The sequence below is a fragment of the Galeopterus variegatus genome, unplaced genomic scaffold, assembly GCF_000696425.1.
Source record: "Galeopterus variegatus unplaced genomic scaffold, G_variegatus-3.0.2 Scaffold2044, whole genome shotgun sequence".
NCBI lineage: Eukaryota > Metazoa > Chordata > Mammalia > Dermoptera > Cynocephalidae > Galeopterus > Galeopterus variegatus.
The window spans coordinates 61114-72945 of NW_007728155.1; the positions used below are offsets into that span (position 1 = coordinate 61114).

The following is an 11832-nucleotide window of genomic DNA, read 5'->3' on the forward strand; positions in this document are numbered from 1 at the left end:
CCCTTAGCTGCCTGAATTGCCCCCAAGACCTTCATCTCCAAGTTTGGGCTTTGAAAAGATATTTAAAAGTATATCCCCCGTTCATATCTCCAGACCTCTTCCACTTTTGTCAGTACTATAATCCCAGCTCTGCCACGCCTCCACAGTTGAAAAAGTACCAAAAGAGATATCAGTGATACGGATGTAATAGTGTAATATAATAAGAAATACATATTTGGGGCCGGCCTGGTGGCACACTGGAGAGTGCGCCGCTTGGGAGCGTGGCAGCGCTCCCGCCGAGGGTTCGGATCCCATGTGCAGACCGGTTCCCGCTCACCAGCTGAGCACGGTGCAGGGCGCAACACCGAGGGTTGCGATCCCGTTACCGGTCAGTAAAAAAGACAAAAAGGAAAAAAAAAAAAAAGAAATACATATTTGGTCTTCAACCCCAGATCCTGGCACAGAGCTCCTAAAACCTTGGAATTTCCTGAGTGATGGAGATAAAGGGAGCATCTTTGGCTATTCATAATAAGCCCCTTTCAACCATACCTGAGTTTGTGCTAATGAGGTGACTCTTGGAGGATGGGAAGCTGACTGTCAGAGAAACCAACCATGTGATTCGAGGGTTGGAACTTTCAGCCCCACTGCCTGACCTCTAGGAAGGGGAGAGGGACTGGGGAGTGACTTACTCACCAATGGCTAATGGTTTAATCAGTCATGCCTATGTAATGAAGCCTCCATAAAACCCCTAAACAATAGATTTGGGGGTTTGGATAGCTTCTGGGTTGGTGAACACATCAAGGTGCTGGGATGGTAGTCCACCCATAGAGAGCAGAGAAGCTCCACTCACCACCCCCAGCCAATCCCATACTTGTCCTATGCATCTCTTCCATTTGGCTGTTCCTGAATTGCATCCTTTATAATAAATCAGTAATAGTAAGTAAAGCACTTTCCTGAGTTCTGTGGGCCATTCTAGCAAATAATTGAACCCGAGGAAGGGGTCATGGGAACTCCTGATTAATAGCCGGTTGGCCAGAAGTACAGATCATAATCTGGGACTTGCAACTGGCATTAACGCTGGGTAGTTAAAGTCACAATTGAATTGTAGGACAACCAGTTAGTGTCCGGAGAGTAGGAGAGTGCTTAATGGAGTGGAAAGCTAATACATTTGGTGTTAGAAGTGTTGCATATAAGAAAAACAGAGTTTTTTCTTTTTAGTTTTCTTCCTTATTTCTTATGCCTGTCTCTTCTGCTAAGCGATTTATAACAGCTTTACCAATTCCCCAAAGACTTTCAGTTTTTGCTCCACAAAACAAAGCACTCAAGAATAATTCCTCAGTGATTAGTACTCCAGGATCATTTCTCCAGCAGTAGGTAGTAGAGGGACAGGGAAGAGAAGCAGGGTTCTATAGCCCCAAGGAGGGATCCTAGCCAAAACCCAGGGCCCCAAGGAGGAGTTACAGGCATGCCAGAGAGAAGAGGATCAATTTAAGTGCCTATGGTAGGAATAAGCAGCCTGGCAGAGAGGAACCAGATTTCAGAACCTTTATTGAGAACTACCATTGGTTCAGCAAAAGATGTTTAAGTCTCTTTTTCTGGTCAGAATTATCTTTCCCAAAACGATGACAATGTTTTTGTTCCCATGCTTTTTATTAAAAATATGTATGAGGAGGGCTGCCCAGTTAGCTCACTTGGCAGAGGGTGGTGCTGATAACACCAAGGTCAAGGGTTTGGATCCCCATACCAACTAGCTGTCAACATACACACACACACACACACACACACACACACACACACATATGTGTAAAGATAAGCATAACACTTTTGGAACAAGAGATGATAAAGGGAAAAATCATTTCAGCACTATGCTCCAGACCAGTGTGGCAAAAAACAAATCAGCAGATATCCTCCAAACAGCAGAGTCTACAGGAGAGGGGCTGGTAACAGAGAACTCTGCCATTGCCTTAGCACCAGCCAATTTTCAAAAGTCCACATCACCAGGAACAGGGAGCACCTGCCTACCTCAACGTCCACAGGAGCAGGCCAAGGTACAGCACCAGGCAATTCTCGTTCCATGTCCAAGGCATGAGAGAACATCCTGTTTTACCAGGACACATACCAGGTATGGCAATGAGGTTACCCTTTTATTTGTCTAAGAGGCCAGGACTAAAGGCCACCATGTTACTATACTGCACTCAGAACAGATTCCAAATATAACAGTAAAACTTTCTTCTTTTCTCTGGCACCAAGAGGAGGAGGTACTTCATTTAACACAGGGCCTTTCCATGAATTACTGTTCAATTCTCCTAATATCCAATAACTATGGGCTTGCTAGGCAAAGATAAACTTTGGGATAGGGAAATCACAGAGACAGAAAGTAGAACAGTGGTTGCCAGAAGCTGGGAAGAGGGGAGATGGGAAGTTATTGTCTAAAGAGTATAGAGTTTCAGTTTCATAAGATTAAAAAATTTATCTTCAAGCATTTGACTTCTGGTTTCAATGTATAGAGGTCATTTTTCAGCAATGTAAGCTCATTTGAAAATGATCATTTTATTTAAGTCATGGTTTAAAATCTTCACTGTAACAGTAGTGCTCCCTAGTGACCAGAGTCATCTTCTCCTTCTCTTGAGTTTGATAAACAGTAGGAGAAGGGAGAATGTGGGAGGAAGACAAAGCAGGAGGGAAATCTAGGATAGGTTATTTGGGGATAGGGGGCAAGGAATACTAGGTTTGTTTTCAGAGAGGTATGCACCAAGTGTGCTCTTAGCTGGAAGGAGAAAGCGAAGATGAACACCCTTGCAGGTGTGCACTGGGGGTGGTAATAGCAGCAGAGACGACGTGGGTGGTAAATCAAGATGAGGGTAAGGTCGGGGTAAGGAAGGCGGGGTTGGCTTCGGTCTGAAAATTGCTCAGGCAGTGTTAGTTATCCATGCAGCTGTTCCCCCACCCTCCCTGGGGCTGGTTCAGGCTTGCATTCATATTCCTCCCAAGAAAAAAGATTAGTAGAAATGAGATGACCCTATTTGAGGGTTTTTTAATTGTTATAATTATTAAACATGCTACAGTCACATAGAGTGGCTATTCCATTTCTCTCCTGACTTCACAGAGGAGTAGGTGAGAACTTGAGGGGTGATCCTTTTGGGTTCATGTGGCCTCTGGGGATGACTGGACCTGGGGGTTTAGAGGTAAGCAGGTTGGTAAAGCCCCAAGAATCCTTCATGTAGTACTTTTTTTTTTTTTTACACTTTTACCAGCAGTAACTTGTAGCTTCAGAGATCTCCCTATTCTTTGCTTTTCTTTACTCCCTAAATCTACCCTACTACTCATTTCCCAGAGTGTGGCCCCGGAACATCTTCTACCTCTGCCCCTTATGGTCCTAGACTAGATGAGGAAGGAAACTCTACCAGTCCCAGTCTCCCTTCCTTGGAACTAACCTACTCAGCATGCACTAATGTGGTAAGCTGCTTGATTTAGGTCTGCCTAGGCCTAGGGAGAAAGGAAGGCTCCAGTCCTCCCTGTAGCTTAGATCATAGGAAGGAAGTTGGAGGTGGCAGTGCAGGAGGATCTGAAGGGGAAAGAACGTTACCTGAAGTGTGAATGTTGTAACTGGCAGAACAGTGCATATGCCCCACCCTCAGGCACCCTACACTGAAGGTTCTCCCCTCCCACATTGTCAGGGGACCCCTCTCAACTTCAAAGCATCTTGTTCTTCAATCCCACGGGGCAGGCATAGGTACTGATCAAGGAGCCTTATCCCAAGGAGAAACTGAGCCACCCTTAGACAAGTGGCTGCCAACTGAAATCTTCATCTTCCACACGTTCTTTGTGCTTCTACTGCTGTGATGGCTTGAGGGGGCCAGAGAAAAGAATATATAAGGGTTGAACTTGCCTCAGTGAGAGGCTAGAGGGACAAAGGGACAAAGACACATGGAAGTCAGGGCTATGGGGAAGGGGAAAAAAGGGAGCAGGATGAAGTGCAAGGCTGGCCATTCAGGAGCTGGAATCCTTTTTTCTTTTCTGGAATCGCCGGAACTTGCCCTGAATGGCAAGGGCAGCCTTCTCTGTTTCTGGTGCTGTCAGATCAATGTCAATCTCCTCCTCCTCCTCAGCCTTCTTGGCATTGCCAGCTTTCCCTGCAGATAGTTGGGAGACTCATTAATGAGTTAACCTGACCTGCCCTAGCTCCTTTTTCCAGGCCCCAAATATAGTGGTTAAGGTCCACTTTGCGTTAGACTCTGAGGGGTCCCCCAATCTTTGCTAGGACTACCAATCCCCAATAATTCTCCTAGAATTTGAGTCAGGGTACCTAGGCTGGGAATTAGCTATAGTTACTTAAGGGAGTTTTGCTACTCTTGGATCAAATGACAAATGTAATTTATCATCACTTATTCCTAAATCCTCCAGTTCAGGTCCCAAAGAACATTCAGTTCCTCCAGCGTTCCCTCAATTTCTGATGGAGACAGTGGCTAGGATTATCTGATGAGTTTCTTCTTATCATTTTATCTGCCTCCCCTAACCACTCCAGACTCAGTTTCTAAAATCAAAGAGTATATACTGATAGGTTTACTTCTTAGGGAAAAGTGGAAAGAAGCCTATAAATACACAGTAGTAGTTCTAACCTAGTCATTCTCTACATTCTTATTCCTTTCACATCTGAATTTAGGGGCTTCCAGACTTACAGCCCTACTTGTCTTCATGTTCATACACTCACCTGCTCTATAGACTAACCAGCACAACCTCACTCACCTTTTTCCTCTGGGCCAGATGCCTGGCTAGTTGCTGGGGATGTTTTGGTGTTAAGCTGGAAAAAAAAAATCAGAATGTTAGATATTCATGGAAGTTGGGTTTTTTTTGTTTTGTTTGGCATCTGGCCAGCACTAGGATTCCCAAAACCATGACCTTGGTGTTATAAGGCTGTGCTGTAATCAACTGAGCTAACTGGCCAGCCCAATGGAAGTATTAAGGTACCATTCCCTTAGACTTCTTAGACACTCTCAAGCCCTCCTATTACCAGGTGCATTCCATTAGTCTTTTGATGAAGTGAGTCTTGAGATCAGAGAGCAAAAGTCATCAAGATTCATTTGACAAATACTTATTCATGCTAGGGAAATTGTAAAGGACAAAATAGACAAAGAAGGGCCGGCCCCGTGGCTCACTCGGGAGAGTGTGGCGCTGGTAGCACCGAGGCCGCGGGTTCAGATCCTATATAGGGATGGCCGGTGTGCTCACTGGCTGAGCGTGGTGCTGACAACACCATGCCAAGGGTTGCGATCCTCTTACCGGTCAAAAAAAAAAAATAGACAAAGAAATCCTTTCATGGAGCTTACATTCTAATGTATACACAGGCAAATAAATAAGCAAATAAAATGACTACCATGTTAGATGGTGATAAGTGCTATAAAGAAAAGTCAGCGAAGGGAGGTAGTGAGTGCTGGGGTGGGAATAGAGGAATACAGTTTTAGATAGAATAATCAGGAAAAGCCTTTCTGAAAGGGAGCATTTGAGCAAAGAACTGAAGGAGATGACGGAGTAAGTGTTGTGGATATGGGACAAGAGTTTTCAAGGGCCCTGGGGTGGAAGTGTAATTATCCAGTCTGAGGAAGAGCAAGAGACTAGTGCAGCTGGAGAGGAGAGAGGAAGGGGGAAAGATAATGAAAATGAGATTAAAGTTAACTGGGGGTGGAGGCAGAGTACATAGGCCTTTGGAGTCTTTTTAAGAAGTTTGACTTTTTTAAAAAACAGGCTTAATTAACTTTATTTTCCTTGTATAAAAACCCTATGTTGTAGCCATGGCTGGAGCCAGGATCTTCTGCATGGAGACTCTGGTATGGGCCTTTACAAGATGGTCAGTGAATTCCTGACAGGGAGATGTGGTAAACACAGTCTCCTTCCAGAGGTCAGGGGTCAGATAGCTGTAGGTCTTGGTGATGGCATCAAAGGTGGCCTTGGTGAAGTTGCCCAGAGTGGCCATACAGCCCCTGGCTGAGGTGTAACAGTTGCCAATACCAGCCATCATCAGCAGGTTCTTGGGCACAGGGGCCAAGACGATGCTAGTGCCTCTGGAAGCAGGGATGAGGTGCACCATCAGAGAGCTGCAAAGACCTCTTACCTTGCAAAGGACAGTGTGGGGCTTGCCAACCTTGTTCCCTCAGTAACCTCTCTGCACCAGAACAATGGAGAGGTTAGTCAGGATGATTGCCCCTTGGATGCACTAGTCCCTGATGGTGACAAATGCCTTGAAACCTAGTCTGCTGGCCAGAAAAGGTCTCCTCTTGCACTGGCATAATCCTCAAAACCTCGTAGTTGAGAGATACCCCCAGGAAAAAGTCAATGATCTCAGACTCCTTAATGGGCAGGGAGAAGAGATAGATTTCTTCCAGGGACCTGATCTTCATGTCCTTAACCAAGTGGCCCAGCTTGATGATGGGGATCCACTGCTTGTTTTCAGCCTTGCCTCTGCAAGCTCCATGGCCCCAGCCCAGTCCCAACTGTGGCTGCAACCTTGGCCCCGGATGTCTCTGCCACGTGGCCTCCCATTCCAGGGCCCCCAGGGCCTCCGGACCCTCCCACTGCACTGGTTCCATCTTCCATTTGGTGTTCTCTCAGAGAAAAAGCAGGAGTTTGACTTTTACTGCAAGTGAGATGGGAAGCCATTGGAGACCTTCGATTTAAACAAAAGAGCATGGAGGAAGCAGAAAACCTGGTAAGAGGTTATTGGAGAAAACTGAACAAGAGATTATAGTAGCTTGAATCAGATTAGTGGCAATGGAAATGCTAAGTGGTTGGATCCTGAATGTATTTTTCAAGCTATAACCAATGTGATTTGTTCATTGGGTAAGTGCTATTGTGAGAGAGAGGAGTTATGGATGACTCCAAAGTATCGGCTTGAGGAACTGAAAAAATGAAGTTGCCAGTTCCTGAGACGGAGAAGACAGCAGGGAGAGCAGGTTTTAGGCAGAGGATCAGGAGCCTATTTTTGGACAAATTTGAGACACCTATTAATTATCCAAAAAGAGATGCTTTTATAAGCAGTTGGATATTCAAGATTAAGTTAAAAAGAAGGGTCTGGGGGGCCAGCCCAGTGGCGCACTGCTACAGTGCACTGCTTGGGAGTGCGGCGGCGCTCCCGCCGAGGGTTCGGATCCCACATACAGACCGGTTCCCGCTCACTGGCTGAGCGAGGTGCAGGCGCAGCGCCGAGGGTTGCGATCCCGTTGCTGGTCCCGGTCCGGTCCGGGCGCAACACTGAGGGTTGCGATCCGTTGCCAGACACAAAAAAAGGAAAAAAAAAAAAAAAAAGAAGGGTCTGGGCTAGAGTTACAAATTAGGGGGTTATTAATATATAAATAGCATTTAAAACCATGATACTAAATAAGATCACCACGGGAGTAAGTTCAGATAAAGAAGAGAAGAGGATCAAATCCTGGAGCATTCCAGTGATTAGAGTTGAAGAAATGAAGATAAATCAACAAAGGAAACTGAAAAGAAGTCAGGCAGAAGAGAAGCCAATGGGTTATGTAGAAGCCATGTGAAGAAAATATTTCAGGGAGAAGAGAATGACCAACTATGTCAAATTCTTCAGGTAAGCCAAATAAAATGAGTACTGAGATTGACCATTTAGTTTTGCTATGTGGAGATCACTGACAAGGGATCAGTGGTGACATTGATGAGACAAGTTTCAGTGGAAGAAAGGAGCAAGAATCTGATTGTAGTGGGCTCAAGAGAAAAAAGGAGAAGAGGAATTAAAGCAGCAAATATAGAAGGAGGTCCAAAGAAATTGGGGTGCGGGGCTGGCCCGTGGCACACTCAGGAGAGTGCGGTGCTTAGGTGCGCAGCAGTGCTCCCGCCGCGGGTTCGGATCCTATATAGAGATGGCCGGTGGGTTGCGATCCCCTTACCGGTCACAAAAAAGACAAAAAAAAAAAAAAAAAAGTTTTAGGCCGGCCCGTGGTTCACTCGGTAGAGTGCGGTGCTGATAACACCAAGGCCACGGGTTCGGATCCCATATAGGGATGGCCGGTTTGCTCACTGGGTGAGCGTGGTGCTGACAACACCAAGCCAAGGGCTGAGATCCCCTTACCGGTCATCTTTTAAAAAAAAAGAAAAGAAATTGGGGTGCGGTGTAACTTTGGGCGGATATGGAGTCACAAGAAGATTTTATTTAAGATGACAGAAATTACAGAATGTTTGTGTTCTTATGGAAATGATCCAGTAGAGAAGGAAACTTATAGGAGAGAAAGAGGATCATTATTGGAGTAGGAGATAGGCAGTGAGATCTAGTGCCTAAGTAGAGGGTGGCCTTGAACAGGAGCTGGAACAGATCTTCCACAATAACTGGAGGGAAGGCAGAGCATATGGGTCCAGATGCAGGCAAGTGTAAACATTTGGAAGGTCTTCTCTAACTGCTTCTATTTTTGAAGTAAAATGGGTAACAATGTCATCATCCAAGAGGATAATGGAAGAGGTATTACAAGGGAAGGAGGGGGAAAAGAAAGTATGAAATACTTATCTAGGCGATTAGGAGAGTGAATGGATTAGGAAGAGCAAGCCATGTGAATGTCTGGGAGAAGAGCCTTTTGGGAAGATGAAACTTCAAGTAGGAAGTCTCTGAGGTATGTTTGTGCCTGGTATGTTCAAGGAAGAGTAAAAAAGAAATCACCATAGCTGGAGCTAAGTAAGGGAGGTAGGTAGCCAGAACATGTGTCTTTGGAACAGGGCAAAGACTTCGGATTTTTTTCTGAGTTAATGGAAAGGCATTACAGCTTTTAGAGCAGAGAGAAACATGGTCTGATGTGTTTTTAAAGGATTTCTCTGACTGATTGGTAGAGATAGTCTGTAGAGGAGCAAGAGAGAAACCAGGGAACACAATTAGGAAGGTCTTACAGTGGTACAAGCAAGATGATGGAGGCTTGAACTGGGATGGTAGTGGATGTCATAGGACTTGAGACAAGTTTCATGGTAAAATAAAGTGGATCTACTGATGAATTTTAAGTTTCATGGTAAAATAAGCTGGGTCAGCTGATGGATTTTGGGGTATTGAGAGCTCTATCAAAGATGTTTTCTTTAAAGGGCAGCAGAGAAATTGGACAGTAGTTGGGGGTGAATATGGAGTCATGGGAGGGTGTCTGGTAAGATGGGATATTTAGTGTATTTGAATGCTGATGGGAATTATTTAGTAGAGAAGGAAAAAGTGATGATGCAGGAGAGGGGATAATTACCAGAGTGATGTTTTTTTTTTTGTTTTTTTTTTTTAAAGATGACCAGTAAGGGGATCTTAACCCTTGACTTGGTGTTGTCAGCACCATGCTCACCCAGTGAGCAAACCGGCCATCCCCATATGGGATCCGAACCTGTGGCCTTGGTGTTATCAGCACCGCACTCTCCCGAGTGAGCCACAGGCCGGCCCACAGAGTGATGTTTTGAATAGACAAGAGGAAATGGATCTAGTGTACAAGTAGAGGGGTTGGCCTTAGATAGAATATAGACAATTCATCTACAATATAAGAATGAAGACATAGCATATGGGTATAGATGCAAGCAGGGTGGAAGATGTACTGAATGTATGAAAGTTCTATTCTGACTGCTTCTATATTCTCAGTAAAACAAGGACAGTTGTCAGCTGAGAATGAAGAAGGGGCAGGAAGTAGTAAATGTTTGAGGAGAGAGAATGAGCAAAATAAACATCTAAGAAAGTAAGAGAGTGAATGACTGATAAGATGTGGCAGGATTACCAGACAGCACAAAGGGCCCGTTTGAGGTTAATGGCCATGGATTTAAAGTGAAACCAGTCAAGACATTGTCCCTATCTTCCAGGCTAAGTGAGAAGATAAGACAAGCAGCCAGATAATATTTATTGGGCATTTATTATATGCCAAATATTATTCCACTTAATCTTCTGAAATCTCTGAGATATCACCCTATTTTATAGCTAAGGAAACAGGCTTACAGAGATGTTAAGGATTTTGCACAAGGTCAAGTCACACAAGTAGAAAACAGTGGATCTGGCTTTGGAACCCAGGCAGACTGCCTGCACACTCTTAACTGCTAGGCTATACAGTCCCCTGAGACCAAATATTGTCACAAACTAACACAAATATGCTAATATGTTGACAATTACTGAATCTAGGTGAAAAGCATATGGATGTGCATTGAACAATTCCTTCAACTCTGGTAAATTTTTCTAATAAAAAGTTAGGAGGAAATAAGAAGAAAATAATAATTTCAAGTAAAACAAAACTTACAAAAATAAAAAATGCTAATACATTGTTATATCTGACATGGGAAAGTGTCTTTAAAAGTAGTTGTAAATTGATAGGGTTCAATTTTTGTAAAAGATACATATGTGTTTATCTATGTACATATACGTTTTCACTTAAAAATATAGAAGAACATACACAAAAGTATTCCTGAAATTCTATGGAACTCCTAGACACCCACTGACAAAAGGAAAGATTTCTTGAGAGCAATGGCTGTTCCTGAGACTATGGAGACTGGCCCAGTCATTATTCTTTCTCTCCCGTAGAGCTCCTTGTGGACATTTTCTTTTCTTTTTTTTTTTTGCACACGATTAACATAATGGTCCCATGTTTACCTAGGTGACACCTTCCACTATGGCATACTGTCACCACAAGAGATTTGTCCATATTGCAAAAGCATGACATGGGTGAGGTATGCAGGAATAGGATAGCGGCAAATGCCCAGACAAGAGGGTCATGGGTCAAAAGGCAAGTTCTGTAGTCCCACAATCTCTGTCTTCAAATCCTACTTTCTCTATTGCCAGCAAATCCCTGACTCCGATCTTTGCTTTAACTATTATCCCTCTGTCTGACTCTAAACCTGTTCCCTTAATCCATCCCACCCCAACCCCTCCCCTTTGAAAAAAACTCTGGATCTGGATTCTATATATCTTCCCTCCGATGGCTGTTTTATCTACTTTCCTTCTCATATCAGCTGACCTGGAGAATCCTCTAAGCAGGAATATGTGTCAGGACTGAACCACACAGGCTGCCACTTTCCCTCTGCCCTGCCAGCTATCCCTGAGTCTCTCCTGAGATTACCAGCCCTGGAATGGAGCAGAGGCTTGGCAGCTGCCTGGTGTCCCCAGGGGTTCCCAGCTCCATTTGGGTTAAATTTATGAGAGATCATATTATGGACTGAAGTGTGTCCCCCAAAAAGGTTAATGTGTTGGAGACCTGGTCCCCACTGTGGGAAATTCTATTACAGTAATTGAAAGGTGGGGACTTGAAAAGGTGATTAGATTGTAGGACCATGCTGTAGTGAATGGATTAGTAATGGTGGTCAAGGGTGTGGTTTTGAGGGCTTTAAAGGGAGCGCATGTAAGAGTCTCTCTCTCTCTCTGCTCCTGCCTTTCTCAAAATGTAATACCGTGCATCATCACCAAAGAAGATGCTCACCAGATGTGTTCCCTAGACTTTGAGCCTCTGAAACTGTAAGCAATAAATTTTTTTTTCTTATAAATTACATAGTTCCAGATATTTTGTTATAAACAACAGGAATGGACCAATACAGACCATAATCTAACAGCAAGGGTCTCCACTGAGGACATCAGAAAAAGGTGCTGAAAGGAGAAGAAAACCCCTGTTACAATGCCACCTTGAAATCTCCCTCATACCTTCTGCTGAAAAGGAGTGTGCTGGAACTTTTATTTTACTTCCTGCCCCTCTTCCTTACACCCTCTTTAGCCAGTTCTCAAAATAGCCACTCTGGACACACTGGATTTCTGGATTTAGTTGTTTGTGATTTACTGTGGTTGGGGGTGGGGCAGTTAAATCACAAGTTGTCTGCTCCTATCCTCTGTATAGTACTCAGTCCTTTACTGGTCCCTGGCCTTTG

At 44.2% G+C, this 11832-nt stretch overlaps 2 protein-coding genes and 1 long non-coding RNA gene across 3 annotated transcripts in view; 2 read left to right on the forward strand and 1 right to left on the reverse strand.

Annotated features, from left to right (window-relative positions):
* Positions 1 to 1726: 1726 nt before the first annotated feature.
* On the forward strand, positions 1727 to 3585 carry LOC103596551. The gene is made up of 2 exons (XR_551053.1): positions 1727 to 3432; positions 3464 to 3585. It is a non-coding gene; the product is annotated as an uncharacterized LOC103596551 (long non-coding RNA).
* The window catches only part of PCP4L1 (Purkinje cell protein 4 like 1), a 26254-nt gene continuing 17423 nt past the window's right edge, over positions 3002 to 11832 (reverse strand). Inside the window, exons 2-3 of the mRNA XM_008580193.1 lie at positions 4726 to 4780; positions 3002 to 4112 (exon numbers count right to left, since the gene is read on the reverse strand). Coding sequence (XP_008578415.1) covers positions 3970 to 4112; positions 4726 to 4780 — 198 coding nt within the window. The 3' untranslated portion in view covers positions 3002 to 3969. The remainder of the gene's footprint in view (positions 4113 to 4725; positions 4781 to 11832) is intronic.
* The window catches only part of NR1I3 (nuclear receptor subfamily 1, group I, member 3), a 38421-nt gene continuing 33206 nt past the window's right edge, over positions 6618 to 11832 (forward strand). The window contains exon 1 of the mRNA XM_008580192.1: positions 6618 to 6682. The gene's annotated coding sequence lies outside the window, so the exon portion shown is untranslated. The remainder of the gene's footprint in view (positions 6683 to 11832) is intronic.